This window comes from Amblyomma mixtum, chromosome 10, assembly GCF_055824585.1.
Source record: "Amblyomma mixtum isolate Tamu chromosome 10, ASM5582458v1, whole genome shotgun sequence".
Lineage (NCBI taxonomy): Eukaryota > Metazoa > Arthropoda > Arachnida > Ixodida > Ixodidae > Amblyomma > Amblyomma mixtum.
The window spans coordinates 131,123,394-131,134,668 of record NC_143021.1 but is presented as its reverse complement, the minus strand read 5'-3'; the positions used below and the strand labels follow the sequence as shown (position 1 = coordinate 131,134,668).

The window sequence follows — 11,275 nt, the reverse complement described above, 5'->3', positions numbered from 1 at the left end:
CGATACTACTATATTTAGCTCCGATAACGACTTCGCTCGTCTGATTTCTAAACTAAACAACGACCTACAAAATATTATTCGGTGGTGTAACGATAATATGCTTCATATTAATACCTCTAAAACAAAATTCATGCTATTCAGCTGCCATCAAAGAAAGTTAGCCTCTATTCCGTCTATTAATATCGCTAACCAAACTATATTTCCCTCTAACACTGCTACGTTCCCTGGTGTCCACCACGATAACCATCTGAAGTATCATGACCATATTACTTATGTTAATAAAAAATGGCACCTGGGATACTAATTCTTGTCAAAGCACGACCACACTTTAGCTTTAACACATTGATCGCGTTATATCACTCATTTTATACATAGTCACATCACTTATGGCTTAACATGCTGGGGTAATACTTACAGCTCTCACCTTGCATCAACTCAGGTAATCCAGAACAAAGCTATAAGAATTATTACATCCAGCTCATTGATTACTAACGCGAGATCTTTACTCCATATGAACAATATCCTAACTGTTTCAGAGCTCATAAAATTTCTTTTAGGTATATTGTTCTTCAGAATCATCAACAACCAATTACCAACAGTTGAGTTTTTATCTTCCACACTCACGAATTCCAACACTACTCGGTTTGTTTCTAACAACAATTTCCTCCTACCAAAAGTTCGTACTAACTATGGCATGCAGACCGTTCAGTACTTATCGATTTCCCTATGGAACACCTTACCTTTGAATGTTAAAAACTCGCGTTCGGTATTTAATTTTAAACAGACCTTAAAACAATTCTTGATAGCAGACAGTTGACCATTAGTTTCTTTGTTTCTTTCTTTTTTATCTTCCTTTTTTCTTTTTCTTTGCAGTCTGTGTTCCTTAGTTTGCGTTCTTTGTCTACAAATGTTTGTACTGTGTCTTAATTTCGTACCATCTTTCATTCTTAAAATGCTGCGCTTAATTTACTTAACTCAATGTTATTATGAACAGGAGGTCCCCTTTCAGTCATTCGACTATGGGACCTCCTTCTGCATATCATTTTACACTGCACAAATGATTGACGAATAAAAAAATTCTGATTCTGATTCTCTTCGTAACCCCGTCTCCCGCCTTCCTCGTCCCTTTTCCGGCCCGACCCCGCTCACCCCGATCCTAATAACTGGTTGCAAGCGGTGAAATAGAACCTGCACCCAACAACTAGATCGCTCGATGTGATGTCCAAGTCAAGTCACCGGCTCCAACGGACCCCGGCAGCTACGTGATTGACGGCATCAGCTACGCTTCCGACGACCGAGAGATGGAGGCGTCAGGTCACCGGCTCCAACGGACCCCGGCAGCTACGGGACTGACGGCGTCAGCGGTATCTCGGCAGGGTGATTGCCCGATGTTTGCCATTCGTTTCGCCAGACCGCACTAGCATAGCAGATGTTAGTAGTGGGTTTTGTGTTTTCTGGGAAATGAAAATTTGGCAGTTTTGTGTTTTGTTCGCTTCAAGCTGAGGCTTTTGGTTTTAGCGGGGATTCGTGGCACGAGGTGCGTTCCGCGATGGAGAAATTAGAGGTAGAGGGCCTCCTTGAAATTTTAGAAGAACTGGGCATATCAGTAGGCCCCGCTAAAACGAGAGAGGCGATTTTGGATGTGATGCGGGCGGAGGAGGTGACAGTCGAGGAGGCAGACGAGACGTGGGAGACGATTGTAGAGCGAAAATCGGAGCAAGAAACGCGAAGGCTTCTCCAGGGAGAGAGAAGCGAGAGGAGCAGGAAAAGCGAAAACTCCGTGGGAAGAAAGAGAAGAGGGAACTGCTTCAGCAGGAGGAACGGCGAAGGCTCCGAGAGGAGCAAGAAAGAGAATGGCAGGAGCAGTGTCGTAAGAGACGCGCTGAGCTCAACGATCTGCGTAAACTAGAGCAGCAGGAGCTAGTGCGTAAGACTCAGTTTCTCAGATGGCGAAGGGCCCGAGATCGTCTGATGAGTTACCGCAGAGGCGAGAGCTTCAGAGCTTTCCTCGAGAAATTTGAGCGGATCTGTACGGAAGAGGAGCTCGATCAGGGCGAACGGTCGATGATGTTAGCGGCCATCCTCCCTGGTGACGTCGGCGGTGTATTGGCTCGCCTGTCCGGCGAGGAGGTCGACAATTATGAAATAGCGAAAAGCGCCCTCTTCCGCTTCTTCGGCATTCGTGTAGAGGCCGACTCAGATCGTAGTGATGACAGCGGGCAGCGCTCCCATCACAGTGTCAGCTACCAGCCAGAAAACCCCGCTTGGTCAGTTATGGACACAACAGTCGCTCAGGAGAGCAGTGACAAAGCAGCTGCAAGCTCAGAAATAACTGCCAGTTCCGCAGGAACGGGGACCGGAAGTATAGGTCTAAAGGCAGAGGAAAAGGATGGTAGCACCGCCAGCCATAACAAAGGCGAAAGGGATGGTTTGGCCAGAAACGCGAGCAACGAAGACACGGTCGCTTCTAGCCCAAAGGTAGTTTCTTCTGCCATTGTTTCTTCTGCCAAAGGTCTTCTGCCATTGTTGCAGAAGAAGCTGGTATTTCAGCTCGAGCGCAAAGCAGTGAGCCCGTGCGCAACCACACCGAAGTAAGAAAACCTCTGTCTGCCGGCCGCTGGGTGAGCGATAACTTCCAGGGCGCAGAGGGGAAATTTCTCGGGAATGGGCGTGAATGTGCGTCATCTGTCAGCAACTTTGAAGCGCCAGGAAAGAGCGCAGCGTTAGCTTGAAAAAGCGATGCCACACGGGTGGTTGCTGCAACCCAGAAAAGTGAAGGTACAGCGCCGAAATATAGACCGCAAAAGAGCGAGCCATCGTGTGCAGCAGAGGTCACGGGAGCGAGCGGTTGTGCAGGTGAGCCGTCGCCTGGCACTGTGTGCGAGGCGCAAGTGGCTTTGCTGCGAGAGAAAAGTGGCGAAACCGGTGAGCCTTTGAAAATTGATGGGTCGACTACGGCGAGGGCCGGCAGCATAGCACCTGTTGGCCGCGCGCGAGCTTTTGACAGGCAGCGAAGGTTAACAGGCGACGTTTCCGGGAGACGGCCACGCGTGAAGACAGCTGATCGGAACACCTCTGTGAGAAAGCAAAAAGCGCGGGTCCAGCTTCTGCATTTGAAGAGGCCGCGTAATTTCTCGAAATTGCCCCCGCGGCGCTCAATAGTTCGCAGGCTTTGCAGAAAAACCCGGCCGACTAATCATGCGCAGTCTGGAAGTAAACCACCTGCTCCATCGAGAGACAGCAGAGGGGATTACAAGGAATGTGACGCGGGCGGCGTGCTAGGCAGAAGGGTGCACGGTCGCCGCACAAAAGAGCGCCACAGAGGAACCGCGAGTCGGAGGGGGATGCAGCATGCAGGGAACCAAGAGAGGGGGAAGCGCTGCTCTAGCACAGCCGGAACTAATCAGCCCCGAAGGTTTTTGAAAACCTTAACTGGTAGCCCGGCCGTCCGACCACGACCGCGCAGGGCGCGGCTGAAGAACAGGAAGCAGTGGATTGAATCACGAGACTGTTTCCAGGTGCATTTCAGCACTAAGCACTTTTTGTATTTACTGTGTGCTTTTCGTTCTGTCCATTTACTCAACTGTACAAAGAAAGGTCGAGGAAAACCAAGTTTTAGCTATGCCTGAGTGAATTTTGTACTTTTCGTTAGCTTTCATTGTTGTAATGTAGCCTTGACGACGCTTACTTTTGTATGCGCAGTTTTTTGTATCGCGAACGAGTTATGTGAGATAAGTTCTCATCCGCGCGTTTATTCTGCCATGTTTGTTCTTTGAAGTCATCACTTCGTTGAGATTTGATGCGAATGGCCATGCAGCAGGCACTTGTATATAGGTTTAGCTGCGCTGCGAGCTGTGAGAGTTCCCGCTGAGGCACGAAGGTACAGCGAAGTAACTCATGGGCGAATGTGGCGTAGTCCCTGGCGTGGGTGCTGCGAGATTACTTCGAGCCGTAATTTTGTTAGGCTCGTTTCGTGGTTTGGCACGTGAACTTAAACTGCTCCGATTATTGCGTGTTATATTGTCCGCTGACACGGAAGCACGAAGGGACATTTTAGCGTACGTAGCTCGTGTAAGATACCAGAGATGCTCAATTTTTCTGCCGCATTGACTTTTGCACAACGTTATTACTTCGACAGTGCTTTTGGTGCCGTTGTGCAAGTAGGCTTACATGCAGTATATGTAATACCCCTGTCACACGGACACTTTCGATGCTCATTGAACTCGATCTGCATCGAGATTTTCGAGCACGCTCGAAACATCCGGTGCTACACGGGCATTTTCAATGCTCCTTGAGAAGTTTCCCTCATGTGTGTTAGGTGGCGCCAAATGTTTCTCCAAAAGCCATAACAAGGTGATGTCGGGCAACACTGTGCAGTCGGGGGCAGCGGCAGCCAAATCCGTAGCCAGACGTGCGACGCACCTCTGCCCAACGTTACTTGATTACCTCGTCTAGTAACGTTGCCTCTGCCTCTGCTGTTGTGCGATGGAACCCGAGGGTCCGCAACGCCTCCGCGATTTCTGCGTAGACTACGGCGTTTCTCTTCTGGTGCCGCAAATTATCTAGGCGGTTTAGCCAGCAGTCGATGAGAGCGGCTGTCTCGCGCTCGCTCCACAGTGTTCGCGTCGACGAGCAGGAGGACGCCATCTTTGTTGTTTACCCTGACGGCGAAGCTTGGAGCGTGGTGCCGAGATTATATATAAATATGTTTGCATATAAGCAGACATAGTGCCTGAAACTGTTCTGTCTTGCATTTTAATCAATTACAACAACAACAGTTGTAGTTTTGTTTTGTTAACTAGTGTTTATTTTTATAGCTTCGTGAGAGCGAGAGTGCTTTCGATTGTGCTTGGAACCTCAAGCACTCTTGAGGGGCCGGCATCGAGTCAAGCAGGATCGAGCTCGATTGCGCTTGAAAGTGGCCGTGTGACAACCGTCGATCTGCATTGAGTTCGATGAGCATTGACTTAATGAGGATCGAAAGTGCACGTGTGACAGGGGTACTAGGCGCTAGTGTACGCAGAAGCACTAGCGAAGCCTCTCCTGGCCATTGTAGCTTAGGAAGCTCGCGTGAGCTCCTAGAGGTGCTACTTTGTTTGGCGCTATGAAGTTACGCAGTACGTTTCTTCGGCGAGGTTTGTTGTGCAAGTTTCGCACATTTACGACGTGTCTGCTGCGATGCAGAACGCAACCAAGACGACATGGGCAGCTGTAGCAGCTGCGAATAGGAATTAGCTCGGGGCAAAATTGAAAGCCTCTGTCTGACTTCTCGGCTGATTCCTGCCTGCCCGGGTGACATCGAGAATCGTTTCAATTTGTCCGACCGATTCTAGACCCATTCTAATTTTCCCTCTGTTTCTTGAAGTGTCATGCATTATGACAACACTTTGAAGAGGTCCAGCACCTGAACCGTGCATCGGCTACCCACTTCGTGTTCGTTCAGGAAAATTTTGTTTCATTTAAGATTTTACTTAGAGGGATGGCTAGGCATAAGCAGTTTTGCTTTGGTTTTGGTCTGGCGGGGCGAGTGGGCTACAGAGGGCACTTGCTTTTGTTGTGTGTGGCTTGGCGTTTGTGGTTCCGTTTGGCTCGCCTTCCACAGAAATTCCGAGAGCGGGACATCGACAGCCGATGAAGAGAGGCCTGGAGAAGAGTGGAACGAGAGCCCCCTCTTGCACGTCCTGTCAGCCGAGCTGCGTAGGAGCGGCTCATCTTCCGGACGCATTGTCTGGTGGCGGGGGTGCTGTTGGGTTTGGGACCCCCGCCTCTTGCCTGGGTGGATTGATACCCCTGTTACACGGGCACTTTAACGGCCGTTAAGGAAAACGGCAGTTGGCCGTAACGGCCGTTAGGCGGAGTTAGGCCACATTCTCACAGCCGGTTTTTGGCTTGCTCCGTCGCCTCCGTCACGCCGGTAGCCGACGGAGGGGGCTGCTTTTGGACCGTTTTCCCCCCCAAACCGGGCGGCCGGTGCCGCCGGGTCCTGCTCTACGTTTCCGTCGAGCGGCGGCGACGGAGCCCGCCCCCACGGAGAGCGAGCCAGTCACAGCGCGAGCTCGCTTCACGTGACCCGCCGCTTGCTTGCTGCGACCAAGAGATGGCGCTGGCGAGCGTCGTCGTCGGCGGCGGCGGCGATGCGCGGGCAGGGAGAAAATAAAAAAAGCCGGCTCATTTTTGTACTCTCCATCGGGAGATGCACGCGTCTTGCGCCCCGAAAAGCGCCCGCTGCCGAGGAATAGAGAGCGGATGAGTTTTATTTCACATGGCAATATACGAGGTGTTCGAGCCAAAACGGGTCTCCGAATGAGCATTGCGTTTGCACTAGGCGTGGGATATACGATAAATGATTTGTTTTTGTTTTTTTCGGGAGGGTCACGAAGTGGGGGACGAAAAGACTGTTGCCAGGTTTAAAGCGAAGGGAAGGGGATTGCTGATGCAAAGGGGAACCATCCAGGTGAAGAAAGGAGAAAGGGGCGAGAGAGTTAACTGCGAAAATAACGAAAAGAGCAGAAAAAAAACAAATTCCGTTCCGGCTTTTGAGGCCTCATTGTTTTTATTAGCCGTTTAAATTGTTTTGCTAGCTTAATTCTTGAATGGCTGTATAAAGACCAATCTCTCAAGCCATTGATAACAGAGTTCATTACCACCCTATATATGCTCAATTTCGTGCATATTGGCCTGAATACTGTGACTGCAGCACTCATTTCTGCAGCGGCTTTAAAAGTAGCTTGCTATACCATATACAAGGTGTCCCAGCTAAATGTAACCAAGCTTTTAAAAAACACGGGATGTGTTAGCCGTCTGAAACCAAATGAGGGTTGTTTAGAGTCGCGTGACCTAGTCTGCAGTATTTTGTTTCGTTCTTCAAGGTTTACTAATTAGTTAAGCTTAATTAACTAACTTTTTAATTATTGACTTGAGGAACGAAGTGTCAATAGAAAAGTTGTAGAACGCTTTGAGAAACAGCTTACTGGGACATTTGCAGCAAAGTAATAATTACGTAAAGTAGTTTTTTTTACCGGCGTTTAACCATAACCCGCACAATAAGAAAAAGCTTCCACATGACAACTGTGCCACTTCCACGTCCCAAGACGCGCCTTAAAGAATAAAATCCATTTTTTCTGAAGTCCTCTCCTCGATGAGACTTTGGGTGCACATTGGGGCAGAGAAGTGACCGAGCAGCTGGTCACGTGATAACTTTCTTTTAAGACCAATAACTGAAGCTACGCATATTGTAACTTGACGGAAAAAGCACTACTAGCAGTTTTTCGAGGCGATCTAAAACTTTTTCATTGACAGTTTCTTTCTGAAGTCAATAATTAAAAAGTTAGCTTATTAAACTTAACTAATTATTTAACTTTGAAGAGCGAAAAAAAATACTCAAGACTAGGCCACGTGACTTTGAACAACCCTCAGTTGGTTTCACTGGACTAGGGCACTTCGCATTTTTTATAAGTTTGGTTACATTTAGCTGGGACACCCGGCATATTTTTTTGGTGCTGTACGCGTGGTGCTTCGCTGCAAAAACAGGGGAGTTGCATAGAGTTAATAAACTAACTTCAAACTTTTTCCACCGCTTGCGAGATCGCATAGTTTTTTGCTCCGATAAGAGCTAAGCAAACTAAAGCGCAAACAGACGACAGAAGACTTTCACCGCCGAGCAGCGTTTTTTTTTTCGCGCGGAAGAAAAAAAAAGGCACCGACGTAGAGTCACGTGGGAGCAGCGAGCGCCCGCCCAAACTGGTTTGCCGGTGTCCGGCGCCTCTTTCGATTAGAACACAAATCTGTTCCGTTGCGGCCGCGGGTCCCGGCTCCGTCGCCGCCGCGCCGGAGAGGAGACCGGCTGTGAGAATCAGGCCTTACACGGCAGCGCCAGCGCCGTTGGAAATCCAACGGCGATTGACATCAACGGAGCTCACCGGTCTCCGTTCCGCCGCCGTTTCCGTCCGTTCCGTCGGGAAGTAGGCAAGATGGCAGCCCCCAGCAACAACGCGTCCCCGCTGCAGGCTAGCGCGCCGGCGCAAAAACGCTTTGCGTGGACAGCGTCACTGACGCATTTACTGATCAACTTGTGGCAGGACCACCTGGCCGAACTGCGAGCGCAAAAACACAACGCGCCCGTGTACTCAAGAATGACGGCACTCTTCAATCAGCTCGCAAGCGAGGAATGTGGGCACGCTGTGTGCGTGACTGTCAAACAAATCAAGCACAAAATGGAGAACTTGGCCCAGGCTCACATGTAAGTTACTATGAATTTATTAGTGATTTTTCAGCCGACATAGCGCCTTGTCAGGCATGTTAAATGAAATCTGGTGACTTTCTCGACGCTTCGGGCTCATTGTAATGTTCATGCAGCAATGCAGGAATAGCGATCACATGTTAGCGTAGTACAATTGGTTATAATATGTAGCCGTTTGCCGTAATCTAGCCATGGCCAGCGTAGCCTGACAGAACGTATTTGCACCGAGAAGTCTGTTCGATCAGAAAGAAAAACGTGCGTAGGCCAGACTAGACGCTGCTTGAACGATCGTGCACGGGAACATAGGTTATCGCTAACAACGGGGGAGGGATCTAAACTGGCAAAGCATTGCCTGTCCTGGAGTGTCTGTCGGCCACGGCTTGAGAGATTAGAGTTCAGGGCAAGAGTCGCGATTCAATCGCACGAGAAAAGTTATAGAAGCTTACTTCATAAAGAAAAGAGGAGATGCATGTATAAGTGATTCTTCGATTGTACTATTCAATAATGAGGTAGCCTTTCTCGATAAGATGATCTAAATTCAGGCCTTGGTGTGTCACTGATTGCCACATGATGTATCCTTGCGCTGCTCATGCTCAAAGTGCATTCTTTTCTCCTTTTTTCTTTAAATACGTGCTGTGTCCTTTGAATAAAATCAGTTGTAAGTTTGCGCTCGTCCCGTACCCTGTCTTGTGTGTGTGTGTGCGTGTTTCGTGCAACTGCCATGTCTGAAGTATTGAACCAACTAGCCCAACAACACGTTCTACATTTTCCCAAACTTATGTCTTGACATTGTCTATAGGCTAATAACTTGTATCTTGACTATCAGCTTATTTTGATTGAAGCCTATTGAGCTCGCATCGTAATTCAACAGCGTTCTCCTTGTTGTTTACCTCTTTGCCTGCTGTTTTAACTTACAGCACAAGGAGGTTAATTGTTCTTGGCAGTTTGCACTTGTGCAGAAAAAAAATTCATGTTCATCTCTTACGACATAAAGAAGTGACTCTTAGCTGTACTTTGTTTTTATTTCAGAAAGGCAAGCACCGCTGGCACTGGGTCGGCTGCTACTCAGTGCCCATTTTACAAGCGGCTTCACACCTTTCTTGGAAGCCTTCCTCTGAATGATAGAAGCCTGGTCCAGGAAAGCTTTCAGGTGGAACATTTGTTTATTTTGGTTGTATGCAAACACTTGAAATGGACTGACAAACCGAAATTGTTTTTTTGCTGGCCAAGTTTGTCGCTGGAGACGGGTGGCAGCAAAGTTCAGAGAATTTCATGTTACTGAAACACATGACATGAGCATAAGGCATTGTTAGGTTCAAGAGTACTAAAACTGCACAGACAACTTTAATAAGCGTCACAGTCTATGTAGCATCGAAATCATTGCCTAACATTTCCGACATACTGGATGGCACAATACTTATTACTTTTCTTGGAGTTAAAAATTAGGGCGAGATAGGTAAGGATGGTTATGTTACAAAAAGGTGCCAGGGTAGGCTGTGTGCTTTAGGGTGTACCAAAACTCTTTGAGAAAACGGCAGCTATTGCATAAAATTCTGGTATATTGAAATGTTTCTGCACGTTATGTGTACCACTTCCACTCATCATGCAACGCAGTAATAATCACTTAGAAGCAACATTCGTAACCTTCCGTTCTTCTTCTTTTCTTAAGCTGGACATGGTGGAACGGCTGCCAGAGGGTGCTGAGATTATTGCCTCACAACCACCCTCAGAAGCCCCGAGCAGCCTAGACATCACAAATGTCGAGGCCTCGACCAACGAGGCGTCGACCAGTCTGGCCTCGACCAACGAGGTGTCGACCAGTCTCTCGACCAACGAGGCGTTGACCAGTCTGGCCTCGACCAACGAGGCATCGACGAGCCAGGCTTCACCATCTGCTGCCTCAACCGAGCAAGGCCACACACGGAAAAGGCGACAGCCGACATCATCAATGGAGAAGGTTGTGCTGCTTCTGGAAAGGCAAGAAAACCGTGCCAGAAAGATGGCCAAAAAAGAATATAAGTTGGCCAAAAAGACGGTCAGTCTGCAGGAGGAGGCGAATGACATTCACCGCGAAATGGTGAGCGTTATTCGCCAGTACTTTGAAGGCCGGCAGGAGCGTCAGCCTGACTGCCCAGAGAACGGTGAATAAAAGACCAGTGAGGAAACGTGCTCCAAAAATTGCCACAAACTTGCCCAGTCTTTCACGTTCTGTTCATTGTTCACAATTGCATGCATAAAACAAAGCTTTTCAAAGTAGTCATGGCTTCAATGAACAAATGTGCTTGGCCAAAGCACGTCGGACACTTTCACCTGACGAGCTCACTGCGTTGCTCACACAAACAGGATGCGGAAGCTCCCCGGCTGCTGCTTCAGCGCTCCACTGTGTGTCGCACTGATCACGCATGTGTTCGCATACATTGTGGAGGATGCAACAAGCTCGCACAATGCTGTTTACATTTTCAATATGACACTCAATCATCTTCAACACCCTGAATCTAGCCTTCAACCTCCCAAAGGCATTCTCAGCAACACGCCTCGCTTTTGAGAGTGCGTAATTGAATGTTTGCACTGTAGGGTTGCTTGCACTCATGTGAGGGAAAGGCTTCATCAAGTGACGCTGCAAAGGAAAGGCCTGGTCACAGAGGAGGACCGCTCCTATTGGCATCCCGTCAATAATTTGGGTTGGTAGAGTGAAGAGATCACTTCCTACTACGTCCGGTAGTATCGAGCCTCTGTACACTGCTGCGTCATGATTGCGCCCTGGAGACCCTACATTAACAAACATGAACTTGTAGTTGTGGTCTACAACAGCAAGCAAAATTATGCTATACCAGCCCTTGTAGTTGTAGTAGTCCTGCGCGTTTTCTTTGGGTGGCGAGACTTTTATATGGCAACCGTCCAATGCGCCAAAGCCCTGCGGAAAGCCTGTGCAGGCTTCCAACTGTCGCACGTGGTCTCTAACATCGTTCAGGGACGGAAACCGCACAACCTGGGGCTCGAGAACATCTACCACAACGTCACAAAACTCGCGGAAGA

The 11,275-nt window shown here is 48.6% G+C and overlaps 1 protein-coding gene across 1 annotated transcript; it reads left to right on the top strand.

The window, feature by feature from the left end:
* The first annotated feature begins 9,310 nt into the window (after window positions 1-9,310).
* LOC149326958 (uncharacterized) lies at window positions 9,311-10,723 on the top strand. The gene is made up of 2 exons (XM_089563583.1): window positions 9,311-9,389; window positions 9,909-10,723. Exon 2 carries the CDS (start codon window positions 9,915-9,917, stop codon window positions 10,386-10,388), a length of 474 nt encoding a protein of 157 aa, XP_089419709.1. The 5' UTR covers window positions 9,311-9,389; window positions 9,909-9,914; the 3' UTR covers window positions 10,389-10,723.
* The last annotated feature ends 552 nt before the right edge of the window (window positions 10,724-11,275 follow it).